At 40.5% G+C, this 21,183-nt stretch overlaps 4 protein-coding genes across 5 annotated transcripts; 2 read left to right on the top strand and 2 right to left on the bottom strand.

Moving 5' to 3' along the window:
• Positions 1–17: 17 nt before the first annotated feature.
• LOC133744009 (F-box protein At3g03040-like) lies at positions 18–2,237 on the bottom strand. Its single transcript, XM_062172107.1, has 2 exons — positions 2,124–2,237; positions 18–1,748 (listed from the first exon to the last, which is right to left on the bottom strand). The coding sequence occupies exon 2, from the start codon at positions 1,665–1,667 to the stop codon at positions 972–974; it is 696 nt and encodes a 231-aa protein (XP_062028091.1). The 5' UTR covers positions 1,668–1,748; positions 2,124–2,237; the 3' UTR covers positions 18–971.
• Positions 2,238–2,776: 539 nt separating this feature from the next.
• Positions 2,777–5,210, top strand: LOC133743872 (uncharacterized). The gene has a single exon (XM_062171940.1). It carries the CDS (start codon positions 3,074–3,076, stop codon positions 4,913–4,915), a length of 1,842 nt encoding a protein of 613 aa, XP_062027924.1. The 5' UTR covers positions 2,777–3,073; the 3' UTR covers positions 4,916–5,210.
• A 6,795-nt stretch (positions 5,211–12,005) lies between these two features.
• LOC133707206 (uncharacterized) lies at positions 12,006–13,949 on the top strand. Of its 2 annotated transcripts, XR_009844993.1 has the most exons (3): positions 12,006–12,076; positions 12,187–12,890; positions 13,031–13,949. XR_009844993.1 is itself a non-coding variant. In XM_062132766.1 (2 exons), exons 1-2 carry the CDS (start codon positions 12,029–12,031, stop codon positions 12,757–12,759), a joined length of 621 nt encoding a protein of 206 aa, XP_061988750.1. In that variant the 5' UTR covers positions 12,006–12,028; the 3' UTR covers positions 12,760–12,990. The 2 variants fall into 2 exon arrangements, 1 of the variants encoding a protein (XP_061988750.1); XM_062132766.1 differs by lacking the exon at positions 13,031–13,949 and having other exon boundaries at positions 12,187–12,990.
• A 3,607-nt stretch (positions 13,950–17,556) lies between these two features.
• LOC133707103 (transcription factor MYB86-like) lies at positions 17,557–19,569 on the bottom strand. Its single transcript, XM_062132639.1, has 3 exons — positions 19,076–19,569; positions 18,825–18,954; positions 17,557–18,728 (listed from the first exon to the last, which is right to left on the bottom strand). The coding sequence occupies exons 1-3, from the start codon at positions 19,206–19,208 to the stop codon at positions 17,873–17,875; spliced, it is 1,119 nt and encodes a 372-aa protein (XP_061988623.1). The 5' UTR covers positions 19,209–19,569; the 3' UTR covers positions 17,557–17,872.
• Between the last annotated feature and the right edge of the window lie 1,614 nt (positions 19,570–21,183).

The following is a 21,183-nucleotide window of genomic DNA, read 5'->3' as shown; positions in this document are numbered from 1 at the left end:
AACACAATTTGACACTAGCAGTCGTTTCATTGATATACATATAAGATAACTGACTGATCAAGACAATGAAAGAGATACATCAAAATGTAGAAACAGGAAATATAAACAAATTTAACTTCAAGTTCCAAAGATGATGCTTTACTGCAAAAATAAATCCATTTCGATCAACAAAGATGATGCTTTTACAACTTTGGCAAGTCACTGGACTGCATCTTAGACAAACTCAAGCTCACTAGTCTTCGACCCCTTTTGAAACGTTAAAATTTCCTCATACAACTCCTGTTTTGCCTTGCAATGTGAGGAAATTAGAGAAATAGTCATTGTAGTTAGAACTTCACTGAACTTCAACAAATACTTTACGACTTGTAACTGATTTTCATATCCCTTAACAGAAATGGAAATCGTTTTAAGGTGCGAAAGCAAACAACTAGGCACAGACTCAGGTGGATTGAAGGGCTCCTCATCTCCTTCACACTTTGATCCGATTAAACCAATTTCTAAAACAAGATGTTCAAGACAAGGTGATCTCTTGAGAAACTCTGTCAACTCTGTTACATATTCCTCCCAGTCAGAGGAATAAAAGACAAGTAGCTTCAATTGCTTCAAATGGTTGAAAGTGGGCAGGTGGCATTCCAAAAAATTAGGAGCTTCAAGAGACAAATATTGTACACAGGAAACTCCTCCCAGTAACCTAGATGCACAGTCAACATCTTCATAGTTGAAAAAAATTTTGGCTGTGACTTAAGGATTTTGCATTCTCAAAAGAATAAGGTGATAAGCTTTATAATTTGCTTGGATTTCATCATAGCCGTCAAATATAGTTTTAAGGGCCAGCTGATGCCACATCAAGAAACATCAAGAAGTTTTAAGGGCCAGATGATGCACTTTTTTTTCTAGCAAATTATAGTTATAGCAGAGAAGCCAAATCCAAGCTTTGGTCACAGACATCAAGGTATTCAAGCTTTAGGGAATCAATAAAAAAACTCAATAACCTCGTCCCATGGAGAGTGTATCCTTAACGTCTTCAATTCAGGTGCAGAGATTCTGACATTCTTATCATAACCATTTATACCAATCACCAAATCCTCAAGAACCGGGCATAAAGGAAAAAGCTTTACCAGTGAGGTAGTATAATCATTAAAAGCTGTAAAATCAAGGAGCTTAAGACTTGGGAAAGGACCTGATGTTGAAGGAGGAGCATAGCTAATACAATCTGATTCTACCCTCAAAGTCACCAGAGTTTTGCATATGAACACGCTTTGAGGCATTTTGAATTCAAACGTTCCAGAATAAAACTGAAGATCAAGTTCAACAACATTACCCCTGACAGCAGTGCATATCCAGCGATCAATACGAGAGATATCCTCCTTTTCTACATTGCTACCACCAAGGAAACGAAATTTCAGGATGTTGGACGAGTTGTTGCGTAATGAAAATACACGATCAACAAACATCATAAAAGCTTCAAATCTTCCAGGGAATTCTCTGTCTTCAAAGACTAGGTTGGGAACGGAAGTCCATACGTTTTTCCATCTGGTAGACAAAATAGTAGTCCGCACAGCATATAATGTGGTGGGAAGGAACGAAAGTATGTGACAAAGAATTGCATCTGGTAATTCACTGATCCTATCTTCCGCTTCCGCTTCAAGTTTGCCTTCCAACTCCATTCCTCCTATAGTTGTATTCTTTTGAATTATGGACACAGGTGAGAGAACCTCAAAATAGCAAAGAAGCAAACATGTAGAATCCTACAGAGAGAGATATCATGATAGAGGTTACTTACTGTTACGTAATAACTATTAATCGTAAAGCTAGTGTACAGAAAAGCTAACAAGGCATGAAACAGATCCATATATTTAACAAAACCTCTTTAATTATTCAACTGTTATGCTAACTTTACCAAATCAATTTCATCCGAATCAGATGAATGAAAGTCAATCAAGAGTCTATAGTTGAAACACCTTGATTCCAACGCACACATATCATGAATAGTATATGAGATCTTCCATATATAAACCCTTTTAAGCTCCCAGTTTTAAGTAAAGTAGCACTTCATAGTTCATGGAGATAGATAAAGCTAATGAGAATGAGAGCAAAAGGAAAAGGAAAAGAAATTTACAAACCCTCGCAAATTGGTCTGTGTTGCTCCTCCTCTCTGCTCTGAGTGATCGCCAGAGAATGGGAAGCAGCTGCAAAGAGATGAGATAACGAAATAGTGCATTATATGGGGACGTGAGGGTTATTATGTAATTTCGTTACAACACTTTTTCATTACTTTGTTCTTACTATGAAAAATTTGAACATCAAACTTCATCCGTAATAATCGGAGAATATATCATTCGACCCGACTCCGAAATCTTAGTGCCTCACTGTTGTAATGTCTAAGTTGGGGACTTTTTCTTGGCTTGACGAGAAAACTTCTGAAATTTCCGAAACTCAAAATAATTTTTCATCATTTATTTACCTTTTGAGTTTCATAATCAAATTAGATAAAATTATTCTTGCAAAACTCTGTGACCCAACTAAGAGAACCCATCAAATAATGTAACGATAATGCATGTCACCAATAACATGGGTGCCAGAAGATAGTGATGCAGTCCATAACACAACATCACCGGTCTTCTCATATGTTTTAGGCGTTTAGTGATATCAAAGTATAAACGAACAACTCAGTAAAATGACAACAGATCATAACCGCGTATATGGAGCTGAAAGAATAAACATAGAATTAGAATCCAACACTTCATTCTTTTGATTCCTAAATTTTTTACCCCATTTGTATCCATACGAAAGTCTGTTCATTTCATCATCAATCATTCAATCTTTTTTACCTTCTTCCGCCTGATTTCTAATTCCTCATCCTTCCACGTCATCCCCAAAAACCCTAAAACTAGAAAACGTCCCCAACCACATATTCGTGGCTGGCGGGGCGTGCTCTCCTCTCCTCTCCTCTCCTCAGAAAAGAAAGTGTCGCCGGCGCGCACACTCTCACACTGCCTGCACCACTACAGTTTCTTCTAGATTCTCTCTGGGCTTCTCCTGTCGTGTCGTCTTGTCTCTCTCTCTCTCTCTAATGGCCGCCGCCGCCGCCGAAAATGACGAAAAGACCCTCCAAGAGGAGCTGTCCCTCCCCATCCTCCTCGCGGATCGGGTCCTCAAGTCGGCCCACGAGGCCGAGTCCTTCAAGCCCGAGTGCGCCGACCTGGCCCACCAAGTCGACCGCCTCTCCCAGATGCTCCGATCCGCCGTCCGGATCGCCGCCGCCTCCGCCTCCCTCTACGAGCGCCCCGTCCGACGCATCGCCGCCGACGTGGCGAAGAACCTGGACCGCGCCCTCACCCTCGTCCGCAAGTGCAAGCACAGCGGCGTCCTCCGCCAGGTCTTCTCCATCACCTCCACCGCCGACTTCCGCAAGGTGTCCAACCTCCTCGAGTCCTCGATCGGCGACATGAAGTGGCTCCTCTCGGTCTTCGAGTCCGACGGCGCCAACCTCTCGCTGCCGCCCATCGCCAGCAACGACCCGATTCTGAGCTGGGTCTGGTCGTACATCGCCACCATTCAGATGGGCCAGCTCCGGGACCGAGTGGAGGCGGCGAGTTCGCTGGTCTCGCTGGCGAGGGACAACGACCGGAACAAGAAGATAATAGTGGACGAGGGAGGAGTGACGCCGCTGCTCAAGCTTTTGAAAGAGGGGTCTTCGGCGGAGGCACAGATTGCTGCGGCGAATGCTCTGTTTCACATCGCTACGGACCAGGAGAGGGTTCGGACTGTAATCGAGTTGAATGGGATTCCGATGATAGTTTCGGTCTTGGGGGATTCGCCGATGAGGGTTCAGGCGGCGGTGGTGAGATTGGTGGCGGAAATGGCGGAGCTTGACCCGATTGCGCAGGAGGACTTTGCTAGAGAAAATGTGACTAGGCCGTTGGTGTCTCTGTTGGCTATGGATACGGTTTTGGATGAGCCGAAACCGCAGTCGGGTAAGCCCAGCATTCATTCGCTTGTGATTAATAAGGAGTTGGTAGGAAAGGGGGCGAATTCGAGTAGTAGGTTGGGGTCGTTTAGTTCGAATCATTATCATTCTGATGGGAGTAGTAGAGGTGGGCATTATAGGAAAGATAGGGAGAGAGAGGTTGAGAGCCCTGAGGTGAAGCTCAAGCTCAAGGTCGGTTGTGCTGAGGCATTGTGGAAGTTGTGTAGAGATTGTTTGTTGAATAGTCGAAAAGTTACAGAGACTAAAGGGTTGATTTGTTTGGCGAAGATTGTTGAGAAGGAAGTTGGGGAATTGCAGCTTAATTGCTTGATGACTGTGATGGAAATAGCTGCAGTGGCAGAGTCAAATCCAGAGCTTAGACGATCGGCTTTTAAGCCCAACTCTCCGGCTGCAAAGGCAGTTGTCGATCAGCTTATGAGGGTTATTCAAGAAGAGAGTAACCCGGATCTGCAAATACCGGCAATCAAGGCAATTGGGTCACTCGCAAGAACTTTTGCCGCCAGGGAAACCCGGATAGTTGGTCCTTTGGTTGCGCGGCTGGGTAATGAGAATGTGGATGTGGCAACTGAGGCTGCCATTGCATTGGAAAAGTTTGTGTGTTTGGAGAACTTCAACCGAGTAGAGCATTCCAAGACGATAATTGAGTTTGATGGGGTTCCTTCTCTGATGAGATTGTTGAAGGCTACTGATCGGACCAACGAACTTGCTCACATGCACTGCCTAGAACTATTATGTTACCTCGCATTGCACGTAGGCAATAGCAAAGCTCTTGAACAAGCACAGGTGTTGAGTACTCTCGAGGGGGGAGCTCGTTCTGCTGTGGCACAAAATCCAGATTTGAAGGAGTTGTTTTTCAAAGCCATACACCATCTCAGTCTTTATCAGCCTGGAGCTCATCCCCACAGGCAAACCTACATGCCATGATGCCGGAGTTTTAGCCATGTGAGTTGATCATGTATTTGTAACATAGATAGAAACAAATTGATTCCTTGTGGACAAAGCAAAGCCGAAAAGATTGGCTCTGATGTAAGAAATTGTTGTATGTAATATATAGATTGATCTTGGAAGACCTGTTTCAGCTGTTGTCTTCAACTAGATGAGTGTATGTTTAGACATGTATCTGCAGTCTGTTGCACATAATTTGAAGGAACACTCTTCTTTTAGTAAAGCATCAAATTTTGTAGATTTTTCTCAATAAATCCCAATAAGTGTTCTTCTATTTCTCCAAATCACTAATTTCTTGTTTGAACTAGTCAAATTTTGGTATGATTTAGGGTAAAAAAAGAAAAACATTGTAATGAAATTTAACCCCTCAAATTTTTACTGTCGGATCATTCTGGGAAGGGACCTGGTGTAGTTGCCCAAGTCATAAAGTTGAAAACAGAACAAGTTAGTAGAATCGAAATGGTGCCTTCCTTTCCTCACATTATTCAATTTCATCATGTGGATTAGGATCCCTAATTTCTTGTTTTGACTAGTGAAAGCTGAAAGGTACCCTTCCAACTAGGAAGTTGCTCTGGTTAAGAAAAATGAACTCTTGCTTTTTGGTACGGCAGGGCATAACCTATACAAAATGTGTATAACGTTGACGCCATTGGTGTCCGAGTCTTTTATCACAATATCTTCAAACCTGTTTAAGTAAAATAGATTCGAGAGAGAATTGTAGAGAGAGATGTGTATTATTATTGAGAATAGGAGCCCTATATATAGAGATTACAAAGTACTAGTTCTAATGTTACAAGGAATACCAATCCGTGTAGGATTGGGAAATCTAGAACCTTCTCTCCTATTGCTACTCCTAGTTTGATAAGGCACACTAAATCGATATTCCTTCAACACTCCCCCTTGTGCCGCTTCAAACTTGGTGGTGACACTTCATCTGTTGCCTCGTTAAAAACCTTGCCAGGTAACAAAAACCCTGTGGGATAAAAATAACCCTGGTCGAAGGACAAAAAGAGCACAACACGTCCTTCACTCTTCGAGATCGAACATGCAGACATCATAACTCCCCCTGATGTCGATATCTCCCCCTGATTGCTACAATCGTGAGAGTTCGGATAACTTTCTCAATCCGATGCTCTTCACATGTTTCTCGAATGTGGATTTAGGTAACGACTTAGTGAATAAGTCCGCTACATTATCCTCTGATCGGATTTGATTCACTTCAATCTTTAGAAGTGATTGTTGTTGCTGATTATAAAAGAACTTAGGCGATATATGCTTGGTGTTGTCGCCTTTGATGAAACCTAACTTCATTTGTTCAATACAAGCTGCATTATCCTCATAAATGCATGTAGGTTCATCTGTGGTAGACTTCAAATCACAACTTCCTTGAATATGTCGAATCACAGACCTTAGCCATATACATTCACGAACGGCTTCATGTAGAGCAATAATCTCTGCATGATTCGAGGAAGTAGCAACAAGGGTCTGTTTTGTAGACCTCCAAGATATCGCAGTGCTTCCCATGGTAAAGACATAACCAGTTTGGGAGCGACCTTTGTGAGGGTCAGAGAGGTACCCTGCATCAGCAAATCCCATCAAAACATTGTTGTCGTTTTGATGGAGGGGAATAGGGTGAGGCCGGCCACCATGGGCGGCGGCGGCGCTGGAGGTGACAACATGGCCGACGGTCATGTTATGGACGGCGGCTCCATGCCTAATGGGGTCCGATCCCATTCTTCCGTCATTCCTTTTCTCTCTGTAGGGATAAAATATGCCCATATCAATCGTACCTCTTAGGTATCGAAAGATTGTCTTTACACCAATCTAATGGCGGCGTGTTGGCGCAGAGCTATGTCGAGCTAACAAGTTCACTGCGAATGAGATATCCGGTCTTGTGCATTAAGCTAAGTACAATAATGTGCCTATTGCACTCAAATAGGGCACTTCGGCCTCTAATGGTTCTTCGTCCTCATCCCTTGGACGAAACGGATCTTTTCAGGGCTCAAGACTACGGCCGATCATGGGAGTACTCACAGGCTTTGCTTTATCTTCATTAAAGCACCTTAGGATTTTCTGAGTATATGCAGACTGATGGATCAAAATCCCATCACTACGGTGCTCGAGTTCTAAACCGAGACAAAACCGTGTTTTCCCAAGATCTTTCATCTCAAATTCGGATTTCAAGTATTTAGCAGTTTCCTTCAACTCATCTAGAGTTCCAATTAGGTTCATGTCATCGACATAAACTGCTACGATTGCAAATCCGGAACTTGTTCTCTTAATGAACACGCATGGGCATATTTCGTTGTTAATATATCCCTTCCCAATCAAGTAGTCATTTAGACGGTTATACCACATCCGTCCGGATTGTTTTAATCCATATAGTGAGCGTTTTAATCTTATTGAAAACGCGCTCCGTGGTTTAGAACCACTTGATTTGGGTAATTGAAGTCCATCTGGAACCTTCATATATATCTCTGAATCTAGATCCCCATAGAGATATGCTGTAATCACATCCATAAGCTGCATGTCAAGTTTTTCGGAAACTACCAAACTGACAAGGTAACGGAACGTTATAACGTCCATTACGGGAGAATATGTCTCCTCGTAGTCGATTCCAGGGCGTTGTGAGAAACCTTGCGCCACAAGGCGGGCTTTATATCTTACCACCTCATTTTTCTCATTACGCTTTCTAACAAAGACCCATTTATGGCCAACAGGCTTTACACTTGGGGGTGTCTGCGTTACAGGCCCAAATACCTGTCTCTTTGTTAGTGAATCCAATTCAACCTGGATCGCATCTTTCCATTTAGGCCAATCTGCTCTTCGTTGACATTCTTCAACAGAGCGAGGTTCGATATCATCATATTCTATAATTCCTTTTGCAATATGATATGCAAATGCATCATCAATCGTCATAGAATTTCTATCCATCATCTCATGTACACTAGTGTAATTTATGGAGATCTCTCTATTCTCTGGAGTTGGTTCTGACATTGGAGCGTCCCCCAATGATGTCTCTTGGACATAACCATAATCCGGAATATTCTCATGAGATGGATTATTCACATCGATGATTAATGGATTATTTTGTGTCAAACTCGCTTTCTTTCTTGGGCGAGAATCCATCGAACCTATGGGCCTCCCGCGCTTCCTGGCAGGAGCCGTGGGCCTAGCCATAGCGTCACCATCATTGAGAGATGGGACGTTGGCGCCATGCTCATGCATTCTTGAGTTGGCGTCATGTCCTCTACTTTTAGGGACTTCAATCCTTGCAGGCACGTTTGCAGCAGGTATGTGTGATCTCGTCACTTTAGCGATATCAGAAAACGCATCAGGCATCGATTCTGCTACGTTCTGAAGATCGAGAATTCTCCGCACTTCAATTTCGGACTGTGCGGTTCGGAGATCAAGATGAGACAGAGTGGGGACAGACCACGACAATTCCTGTCGTTCCTGTTGAACATTGATGTTCTTATCTCCCCCTAACGACGGGAAGACTGTCTCATCGAAGTGACAATCCGCAAATCTAGCGGTAAAGAGATCGCCTGTCAAGGGTTCTATGTAGCGGATAATCGTTGGAGAATCATATCCAACATAAATACCTAATCGTCTTTGAGGACCCATTTTGGTGCGCTGTGGTGGCGCAATTGGCACATAAACTGCACACCCAAATATGCGTCAGTGTGAGACATTAGGCTCATACCCAGTCACCATCTGGGACGCAGAAAAGGGATGAGTGGCAGTGGGCCTCAGACGAATAAGCACAGCTGCATGCAATATTGGATAGCCCCAAGCAGAAATAGGGAGATTGGTGCGCATTACCAATGCCCTAGCGACCATTTGTAGTCGTTTAATGGCGGCTTCTGCGAGACCATTTTGGGTGTGAACATGAGGAACAGGATGTTCAACATCAATCCCAATGGACATGCAATAATCATCAAAAGTCTTTGATGTAAACTCTCCAGCATTGTCTAATCTTATAGACTTAATGGGATGATCAGGGTGGTGAGCCCTCAACTTAATTATTTGTGCTAGGAGTTTAGCAAATGCAGCGTTCCTTGTGGACAATAGCATGACATGTGACCAGCGTGTCGATGCATCAACCAATACCATAAAATATCGAAATGGTCCGCATGATGGTTGAATAGGTCCACAAATATCACCTTGGATTCTTTGCAAGAATGGTATATTTTCTTTGGTGTCCTTTGCATAGGATGGTCTCGATCCTAACTTTGCTAAAGAGCAGGCTTTGCAGAATGAATGATAGGCTGTAGAAACAACCAATGAGGATTTTGGTTGAGCCACAAAATCACAAGTGACTTTAGAAGTAAAAGTTGGAGACAAAAGGAGCCTTGGTGGCGTCAATGCCACCCTGAGGCCGCAGAGGGAAGGCGGCGCCGGCCAAGGATGGCCAGATTTGGGGGGGAACGGCGCCGTGAGGCGCAGGGGCTCATTCGGTGTCCAAAAACCGAGTTTTACTTCTTTTCGTTCTGAAAAAGGGATGTCCGTGTGAAGTCTTTAATATACGGATCATCATGTCACGACCTGGGTGTCCCAAACGGTCGTGCCAAAGCCTATATGTGTCGGAATCCCATAAATCATCTCTCATGACATGGTTGGATTCAATGACTCGAATAGTGGTTGCGTACAACCCACTAGAGCGACACATAAGTTTCTCTAAGACTCGTTTATGTCCGTAGTCATTAGAGGTGATGCAAAGAAACTCTTGTCCATTCTCACAATGTGTTTCCACATGAAAACCATTGGCTCTTATATCTTTGAAGTAATAAAGTTCGAAAAAATATGTCCATGACATGAAAAATAAATCGATACTTTATTAATAATATCCAATGATTACATCAAAGTTTCTGGACAAAAATCTAATCCAATATAAAAATCAAATCGTAGTCACTCAATCCATTCGGTAATTTCAATTTAGTTGTGACCAGGTAAGGTAAGGCGAGATTTTGGTGGAGCGTTGCTCACTTTTAAAACCGTTCTCTCAGATCAAACCTTGCCTAGACATCACAATTACTCTTGAGTACGCCTAGAGGGAAAGAGTTAATACAATAAGTCATTTTATTGATTTAAGGCATAATTGCCATTACATGATTCTTGGAAATAATAAAGACTATAAAAATCTGCGGCATTTTGTCTTCATCGCCTGAGTTAAAGTCTTTGTGAACTTGATGTCTTGATCACCCTGATGCAACTACCTTCGTAGGTACATTGCAAATTCAAGTCCATTGATCAGACGTTCCATATCAGAAATAGACACCATAAAGAGGATTCTCCCTTGATTGAGGCGCATTGGCGCAATATGCATAGTCCCTAGGACTGGTGGCGTTGGAAAGTGGTGCCCATGGCCAACGTTGGCTCCATGGTTTCCAACCCTATGTCCCTCAAAATCACGCCTCCTACGGTCGTGGGATTGTCGCCTTGAGCGATTACCTTCTTGAGCATTTCGATCGTATGGATCATGACGTCGATGGCGACTTTCTCTAGCCATAGGACGAGGCTCTTGATAGCTATCTTGAAGCCTATCAAATCTTCTTTGCACAAGTTCATTGCCACGTCTTTCAGTAGTGGCCATAGCTTCAATAAGCTGTTGAAAACTTGTGATCCGTCTTGCATTTACATGAGTCCGGAGTAAGTCAGAGGACCTCATAGCATAGACGGGGAAGGTATTGAGGGTTTTCTCAATCAACTGGTCTTCTGTGATTGTTTTTCCACAAAGACGCATCATTGCTCTGATGCTGAGAGCTTCCGAATAAAATTGCATGACAATGTCAAATTTAGAGAAGCGAAGATCTTTCCATTCTGCTTCTGTATTCGGAAGTATGGAGTCACGGACATTGCCATATCGTTCGCGAAGCGCATGCCAAAGCTTTATGGCGCTATCCTCATTTATGAACTCAAACTGTAGGTCACTATCCATGTGACGTTTCATGAAGGCAAGTGCCTTGGAATTATCTTTCTCAGTTTGAGGGCCTGGAGCTGTTTCTATAGGACAAATCTCTTGGATTGTATGCAATAAATCACTGGCAATAAGGTGGATCTCGACATCAGTGACCCAAATTAAGTACCGTTTGCCTGCATAATCCAATGAAACAAAATCGAGTTTGTTCATGTTTGACATCCTGAAAGATGAAACAGGGACAAGTTAGTTTCGGAGTCCGTGCTCCTCGATGGCAAAAGGTTTCAAAGGGAAATACAACCTTGGGGAATGAAATTCTAACCAGTCATGGTTTGAACTTTGATAGTTGTACTGGTCTCAAAATAACTCCGATAAGGCTGAAATTCGGAGGTCAGATGGAAGAGACAGAGATGAACAACTTTGATGAAGAAAAGATTTTGATCCGAGGTTCCGAACTAGATGTTTCGGAGCCTGCAAACAGACGGACGTGCACAGGAAAGGGGAAAGGTGCAGTCGGTGTGCGTTGGTGCTGCAGGGGCAGTAGGGATGCGTGCGCAGGGGCGCGTAGGTGCTGCAGGGACAGCAGATGTGCGGCAGAGCTGTAGGAGCAGCAGTGCAGCGACGCGGGGCTGCAGACGCACGGGCGCGTAGGCGGGCAGCACGGAGCGCAGGGGCGCGTAGCGCTGGGCGCGCAAGGAGCAGGCTGCAGCGAAGGCTTGGCTAGCTCGGGCTAGGGGCTGCTGGGGCAGTAGGCACGCAGGTAGGCAGAATAGTTGGTTTCGGTTTTTGTGGCTAGAGTCGTGCTGATAACGTGTTTAAGTAAAATAGATTCGATAGAGAATTGTAGAGAGAGATGTGTATTATTATTGAGAATATGAGCCCTATATATAAGGATTACAAAGTACTAGTTCTAATGTTACAAGGAATACCAATCCGTGTAGGATTGGGAAATCTAGAACCTTCTCTCCTATTGCTACTCCTAGTTTGATAAGGCACACTAAATCGATATTCCTTCAACAAAACCGACCACCCTAAAAAATTAATTTTTGCCGCCATGTGTGAATAGCAATATTGAAAATTGATTAGGTAGAATAGTCAAGAGATCAAAGGGTTGGAATCTTTATATCTCTCATGATATTTCTCCACCTTCTCCATTGTCTGTTTGGGGCGCCATGGCGTCCAGCATGGTTATCAAGGTTCGATATTTTGGAACCTCAAAGGTAAAAGATCTGATCTTTCATTGGGGTTTAACTGTAATGATACAATGATTTTCTCTGTTCTTTTTGTTACTTTTGAATATTGTTCCTAATATGTCTTGATTGTGCTGAAGGTTAAGGTTGGGGACAGAGAGAGGTATTTGAAAGCTCCTATTGATGAGAATGGACAACTGAGTTTTGACATGGGTGGATTGAGGGAGAAAATCTGCAGTACTTGTTATCTCCCACCTGGTTCAGACATTACTCTAGTGTATATCGATGAAGACGGTGATGTAGTTACTCTTGTTGACGACGATGATCTGCGAGATGCAATGAGGCAGCATCTGAAATCCTTCAGGATTGATGTACTGATGAACGATAACGAAGTTTATCGCAAATCAAGCTCCAAAAGGAGTACTCGAGTGATGATGGATTCTGTTGGATCGAGTCTTGGCACTAGTGATGACAACATGGAGACCAACAGAGCTAGTACCAGTGGTTATGCAACTCGTGATAATGATTATACAAGTAGCCCTTCTTTCCATGAATGCTCCTTCATTGCAGATGACCTGGTTAATCCTACTGTTGCTTGTTTTAAAAGGAACTACTCTGAAGCCATAAGTGGTATGATGCTTCATACCGGTGCTTGCTGTGATGGCTGTGGTTGCAATCCAATAACTGGATCTAGGTTCAAGTCCATTTTGTGAGGAACCTACTTAAATCATAGTAACATAATATCCTAGTAACGAAAACATTGTCCAAATCTTATCAATCATTGACATTTGTTTCTGCAGAAGAGAAGATTATAACCTCTGCCGTGTCTGCATTGCAAGTAGGGGTAATGTGACTGATTACATTAGAATTAATCGTCCCGTGTCTTATTCAGTCAGTCAAAATCATGATCTGTTATGTTCACCTCTTTTATATACCAAATTCTTTGTAATGATTTCGAAATTTTTGTTTCTCCTCCTAATGCAGCCCTAGCTACATAGGCTGATGCTTCCCTCGAGAGAAATCACTCTTTGAGAGCTTTCAAGATTCAAACCTGAATCTGCTTCATGAAAAATGTGGTCCTAAACTCTAAAGAACCTGGAAACATAGATGTGAATCTTCAACGAGCATTCAGTGGTGATTTTTTTGCAGCTGATAAGCTCTAAATGAACAGCTTAAAACTATGACCAGGAACTCCAATCCCCTAAATATTACCTTGATTATGACCAGTTTTTCAGTCACAATCCTAATTTTTTTCTTTAATTCTTTAAGAATCAACTGTGTATACTATGAGCACACACGTTTGTTTTGGGCTTTTTAGTTCACCAACAATATCTTGTCTACTACCACCACCACCTGCTACAGTAAGTCTTGTTGGTTTTGTTTTGTCAATTGGGTTGCTTTCTAAAACCCATAATGTATTAGGCTTCATGAAAGTGAAACAGAGCAAGATAGATTGTTTGTCACTCTGTCTCCAATTTATAATTCTCCATGTCTATTATACATGTCAATCAGTATCAGATCAAAATACGAGTTCACAGTCTTGCATAAGTTCATAACAAGAAATGTATCTTGTTCATCAGTGACACTAAACTTCGAAATAGAATCACTAGTCTTAAACAAATGGTAACGAAGTCCGTTGAATACCACTTTTCGGAACCAATGGATAGCAGAGAAGTTACTAGGGGTCCTCTGGAGGTTCTAATTAAATTGCAGTTCCAGTGTACGTACTCTTGCACCAACCTTCTGTAAAGTCTAAACTAAGCCATGAACCAAATTCCAATTTGAGAGGGACAGCTAGTCTAACCCATCTTTATGCAAGAGCAGGCACTCATTAGGCATGTCATTAGTTGCTCCTTAATTCAAACCATGAAAAAGGCAACCAACAGAGACATGAAACCACTCTCCCTTATTGGTCATAACTCATAAGACTGTAGCTTAATTACTTACCTAGTTACCTTTGATGAGAAGCTATGATGAAACTTTAAAGATAAGCAAACCCGGGCACTTGATGTTCTTTTAAGTTTGTTATAGTTCTTACATGCTTAAATTCATTATATTACTAAAGCCAATATGCAAATTAGTTCTGATTTGCAACATGATTTTAAGCATCAACTTGTAATGAGCTCCACGGCCTCCACCATGTGCAAACATTTGAGCTCTCAAAAGTGAATGTCCTATATACATATATAGATTGGTCATCAAAAATTAAATAACTAATTAGGCTGGCATCATTAATTTTTGCCAAAACAGACTAATCAAGTGGAGAAGCAGAAAAGAGATGGAGAGTGCATACTGTCAGGGATCAATTCTGTTAGTCCTGCTTTTGTAGAAATCAAACCTACCCGGGGCTACCAGGAGTTAGTGTAGGCAATTGTATCCTCCGGTCAGATTTTTGGCAAGTCATGAATCGGAAGAACTTCACATCATCTTACGCATGGAAGATGAGGCAAGAGTTTCGTATATATGCTAAAAGAGGTTCCACAATGGACATTGGGGAAAAATAAGAAGATATGCACTGCACCTATATGTATTGTGTAGGAATGCGCTGTTTAATCTTGGTTTTGCGCCTAGATCGAAAAAATTCTAAATCCAGCTCTAAACCCCTAGCCTAAACCTAAATGCATGTAACATGTTGCATGCGGAATTGACTCAATGACTTGAAGAAAAGACTCATCATGCATGGAAGTCGGTGCAGTTTGAATATTTGATTTGTCTCAATTCAGAAAAGAGTAGTTCATTAGCTAAAGCATACCCAACTCCCCACACCCTTGTTTGACCAAAGAAAGCTACACTACATAATCAGTACTTCCACATCTTTCATTTTTACCCTTTCCATCTTTTTAGTTCGTGAGGAAAAGAAAGCAGCGTGGGAGACCATCTTTATTTTGGTTCATGCATTTCAAATTTCTTTTGACTCGCCTCTAGTAATGTCGGTTTAGTATTTGATTGAGCTCATCAACTCTGTACGTACGTTTCGCTTCTACGTAATGTAAGATTACGCATCTACATCCATGACTTGTATCGAACTATAGAACCCTTGATAACAATTCACTCGCGGTGTGATCTCGGACTCTTTGTCGTCTGCATATGCCAGCAACCTCTTAAGACATCAAGAGGAGTAAGGACTAAGTAAGTAACGAGCTCAGAGCCACTCATCAACAAGGTGTTAATTCTAACCAGAAACGAAAACGAAAGAGAAATTTAAAGAAACTAAACCGTTGAGAAGTACTGATGGACGTTTGATTGATTTGGAGTTATTAATAAGCGTCACCACAGTGAGTGAATTCATTCTTGCACTGTTTGAAAAATTGAGGCAGGACCATAGCGTGCATTGTGGTTTAATTTCAAGACTTTGATAACACATGCAAAATAAAAGAGACTACTTGTTCAATCCTGTTTATAATTTATTGGTCATCAATGCCTATCGCATCCACATATTACCTATCTTACTTGCTCGTCACACATATCATTATCGAACTGTTGCACTATAAAGATAGACTTTGTGTTGGTACAATGATCGATCAAGTAGATCGATATGTGGTTAATTTGTACGAGGTTCTTAGTTCACAAAGTAACAGGATCTTACTACTTGTATAGTGAAAAATGACCTGAGAACAGGGGCGGATCTAGGTATAGGGGTGGGAGGACTCAAGCCCTCCCCAGACTTTTGGGTTGAAAAAAAAAAACTTATATATATGATATATATTTTTTATTTGTATGTATGTTTGTTTGACAAAGTCCATCCGAATTCCTGAATTATCGAAGTCAAACTCCTCTTTGGCTCTCTCATTCTCTTCGTCCATCACAAACTCCCATTGTTTGTCTTCTTCTTCTTCTTCTTCCCAAAAAGGCCTAAATTCTAGATTAAATTTCATCGTTGAACACTTAAACTCTCAGGTTCTTATCTCCCGCTCCTGCATTCCCACACTTATGCATAATTGTACAAAAAAAAAAAAATTGGCTTCGCCCAAGGAGACACATGAATACGTAACCCACCCCATTTTCGGATCCTAGATCCGCCACTGCCTAAGAATGTAGTTTAATTTTCATAAAACACTCGTATGTAATGTTGTGAACTCTTGGGTTTTCCTCAATTTCATTTTTGTTACATTATTCCTTGTTTAGGGAGATTCCGATTTGGTCCTCCTCTCCTGTTGCTCTCTTTTTCTTTCTTTGATTAATTCAATTGAGTGTTAGAGAGGGTGATATTCTCTTTCACTCAAATCACTCAGCTTTCAGTCAAAAACAAAAATGTTGTTTTAACAATATTCCACTTAATATATATGAACCCAGATTAATGGTCTTAGTCCTGACCATCTCGCATGAGAAATAATTGCGGACCTATACCCTTCGTCATTTAATTTAAAGATTATTATTAGAACAACAATATCTTTTAACAAATATCATTCCTCGACGAACCAAATCTGACAGCTACAATTATTGAATCATGTTTTCATGGTGACTGAAAATGACATTTTTTACGAACCTCCTCCCTATACGTACATAGCAGATATAATTTAAATTGTTCGAGTTGTGCGGCTTAATTATATCCTGGAAACCGTATTACACAAGTCCACTCCACATACTAGAACTATATTAGATAAGTAGTTGTAATGGACTGATGGACTTTCAGAGTTAAAGCATCCTCTTTCCTTTTCATTAAGGAGGCCGGTAAGTATCTTTGTACCAACACAAATAACAGAATTTGGGAAAAACTGGAGCTCATTCAAAAGCCTAACTATTTCACTCCTCATTCTAAGTTAGAATTAGCAAGCTACCCTTTTGCATGGGCTCCTATCCATGCAGGAGTTCTGACGTCACAATAACACACCTTGCTGTATAAAACATAAATGCAACTTGAACAATTTATTCACTTTACCTAATTTTTAATTAGAAAACCCCATAAATCATATAATTCTCTCTCTCTCTCTCCAATAATGCAGAGAAGAGATATCGAAGAGAAAAGAGAGAAGCCAGCCAATATTGGCCTTTTGGAAGGAAGCGACTGAATGCATGAAGGGCCTCTCTGGAGCCCTCACATATTTGCAAAGAAAATCAGCATCTCTGACAGAACAATATTATTAGTATAGCTCAATCGCTAGCGAGCTAGGCCCGGCTAATCTTCTTAAAACTCTGCCAGCGTTTCATGAAATATCACAATCTCATTTCTGAGCAACCCTACTGCAGACCCACACCTATTCATATCACTAATCATACACATTCACATTTCCATTTCCATATATATATATATGCAGTTTGTATATATCTATGTGTGTATGTAAATATCTGCACGTTCAGTGTATAATATTTCTTCATACAGACATTTAGGGTCATCAATAATGGGGATTAATAATACGAATTGGACTTAATTAGCACTGTTTGGTGGGTTCAGGATAATTTTTGGCCGCTCTAATTGAAAAGCACTTTTGGAATGAGCAGAAGGAAAATGACAGACATGAAAACACTCTCCCTCATATTATAATCATCATTAGTTAAACTACACGAAAACGGAAAAGATAATTATCAATTAATTAGGACCACAGCAACATTTCTAATTTCACTCACCATCATCATCATCATATTATTATTACTCAAATTTTCTCTGAAAACAAATTACACAGAATGGATCAATATGCTCCCAAATACAGTAAAAGAAAAAAAAATCAAACCTTTTTCATCAGTAGGATTCCCCCTGTTACTATCAACATCTCTCTTTCTCTATGTGTATTTGTTTGAAAAAGAATAAAACAAAGAGAAACCAGGAAAAAAGAGAGAGAGAGAGAGAGAGAGAAATTAAAAATGGAATTCTTTTTCTTTTTACAAATTTCAAATATGCTGGAAGACATCAAAGTTTGCACCTGTTAGATCTTCTGATAGCGACGTTAACGGATAGCTACTGAAATCTACTGAATTCTGGTGTTGATGATGAAGCTGCCCTTCTTCCCATGATGATGAATTGGGCTTCATCATGACCAGTTCCTCTGATTTCGGGCCATCAAATTGATGAAACAAGGACTCTAATTTGTTCTCTGTGTTTATATCCCAAGAAAAAGTACCTGCATTATTTTCCACTACATTGTTGTTGTGGTTCATATGGAAACCTGCAGTTGAGCTATTGCTTGAACTAAAGGAGAAGTCTGTGCCGGACATGCTTCCATGGTCCGAATTCGCCAAACTTGGCATAGAATTGTATCCGATAATTGCTTCATAATTGAAAGAGGGTCTAATGGAATTTGTAGTAGGCGGATGATACTGAGTACTAGTAACGAGGTCAGAATTGTACCCGGATGGATCGATACTAGTTTGGAATTCGAAATAGGATAGAGAGTCGAAGGCAGCTGCAGCTCTGGAAGTTTGTGTAGTACTTATTCCGGTACTAGTACCATCAAAATAACTCGAATCGTTGACGAGAAATGTTGGACCTTGTGATGAATTAGCCATGGGAAGTTCGTGGTGATGCTCATGAGCTGGCACTAGTGGCAAGGATGAAGACTCGTTATTCAATTCTGAGCACTTGACTATATTCGTCTTATCGTCTTTGAGTAGTTCTTCATCTGTTAGTGGCTTGTGAGTGGTCGGGTCAATCCCTTGCTTCATTAGCTTCTTCTTCAAACACGAATTCCAGAAGTTCTTTATCTCATTATCTGTTCTTCCTGGCAATTGTGCTGCAATTTGAGCCCACCTGGTAATGAAATTCACAACCAAAACACACAATTAATGACTCCTCCCCCGCCATTTCTTTTGTTCATATCCGAATTCATAGTTTTTAACTATTTACCTGTTCCCAAGAACTTCATGGAGACTAATAATGAGGTCCTCTTCTTGCTGAGAGAACATTCCTCTCTTTAAATCAGGCCTCAAGTAGTTTATCCATCTCAACCTGCAACTCTTACCACATCTTTGCAACCCTGTTTGAAATTTCAAAAAGAACATCAAGCATTTGATGAAAGTTTCATGCACCGAATTCAGATAAAAATGCATAGTAATGCAATTAAGTTGTTGAAGTATAGGGGTAGTGAATTTAAGTACCTGCAAGCTTGGGGACAGAGCTCCAGCAACCGACGCCAAATCTAGTGATGTAATTGAAGAGCTTCTCGTCTTCTTCCGGTGACCAGAGACCTTTCCTTAACTTTTGCTTCAAACAACACGAATGGCGTCCCATATTTGGCTAGCTAAGCTAAGCTTGTAAGGACAATGATATGTGTTTTCGTTTGGTTTTCTTTATAAAGCAGCCGCTAGCAGCTAGCTGGGAATATATGTCTGTCGTCTCTATATGACTCTCTCTCTCTATCTCTCTCTCTCTCTCTATTTTGGTGCGAGAGACTAAGGGAGAGCTAGAGTGGAAAAATTAAGAGTAATTTCTGATGATTTAAAGAAAAAAGTGGGATAAATCATACTTAGAGTTCAAGTCACAGAGAGAGATGAGGAAGTTGAAGCAATCAAGTGGGTTTTACGCAAATCTGGTGCTGCTGCTTTTGCATTGGGACTGGATTGGGTTTTAAGATATCTCTAAGTCTAGAAATTAAACATAAAGGAAAAGGGAAATAGTGTATAAATGAGAACAGCTAGCTCTGTACGTTAACTTTTGTATGGGAAATACAGTTATTATTTTTAGGTATAATTAGGATTCATAAATATATAATTAATAACGGGGGGCTTGGAGGCTTGAGGAAAAAGATGCTGCTTGTGTTTTTTTTTTTTTTTTTTGAAATAGGGTCAGTACGGCTGCTTGTGTTTTAAAACCTCATAAACCAAAAAGTATTGTCTTTCAATTTTAGTGTCGCTTGCACAAGTAGGAGACCTTTAGCTTAAATTGAGCATGTGCAAGTTGTGACTAGAATTATAGATTCATAATAGTGCACTTAGTTAGTCTCACCCACCATATTGCTATATGTATTTGGTAAGGTTAAGAACCATTTATTTGAATCAAATATTTTGTAGACTTTTTGTGGAAATACAAAGGAGATTACAAAGTCAATTACTTTGATTACAAGTTAGACTTCTACAAAGGAAACTGATGAAATATTTTGTTTCGAAAGTAATGGATCAGAATCACTAAATATGACGCTAGGTTTTTGTTAAAGTAGAATTTGAACCTAAAACCAATCAATTAACAGCCGATCACTCTACCATTGACAGTTATTTGGAGATCCGGGACCATATTTGAATCTCAGCTACAAATGACGAATTTGCATATGCACATCATCTCTTCGACTCATTAGCAGAGGTTCGTTCTATATATCTTACATAGGAATTATATTTTTAAAGTTATTACACATATTTTCTTTATTTTTGAAAATTTTCTTTTGCAAATGCCATTTTCAGAGTTACATATTAACTCAAGATTTCATTCAATTGGAAATTAGAACTCACACATTGTCGATCCCCATAAAATAAGGTCTCATCCATGCTTTTCCAGCTTCTATATGCGGTGCAATGCATTTGAGTACCATGAAAAAATATGACACAAATTAATAATTATTCAATAAAAAAGACAGCCGACAGTAGCAAATCAACGAGTGTGGGTTCCATAATCCATTCGTATATTTGACTCATGCATAAGAACTTGATCCAGAAGAAGAATGTAAGAAAGAAAGAAAATTATTACATATATAACTTATAAGAGTCAGAACCCAGTACAATCTTGACCGTACGCTTCGTATACCTATCCAATTTTCTACAGAACAAACATAAAAATAAAAACCTAAGATTCCATCACAAAAGTACACAGCAAAAACATAAAGAAAAAAACAGAAAGGAAAAAAACGAAAGAACAGACAATTTCCCTTTTCCCCTTTTTCTCCTCCTCATTCTTCTTTTATATTTCCCTACCCAGTTTTTTTTGTTCGACTAGGTATTTCCCTACCCAGTTGGAATTCCATGTATTATTAGCAAGCTTAATTACTTAAGCTCTATTAAGGGTTGGTGATAATTTTACTTGAGGTATATTTAGCCTATATATATAGTTTGTTTTTTTTTTTTTATTCTTTCACCGACTTATTGAGAGTTTGTTTTCCCAAGTACTTTCTAAGAATTGATAATTCTCTATTGTCCTTTTCTGTTTGTACTAATTATTGTTGTCCTTCATCTCTAACATACACGTCCAAGTTGATATATATTAATGATTTAGATGAAAG

Source organism: Rosa rugosa, chromosome 4 (assembly GCF_958449725.1).
Source record: "Rosa rugosa chromosome 4, drRosRugo1.1, whole genome shotgun sequence".
NCBI lineage: Eukaryota > Viridiplantae > Streptophyta > Magnoliopsida > Rosales > Rosaceae > Rosa > Rosa rugosa.
Note: the sequence above shows the minus strand (reverse complement) of the source record. Positions and strands in the feature narration are given on the sequence as shown.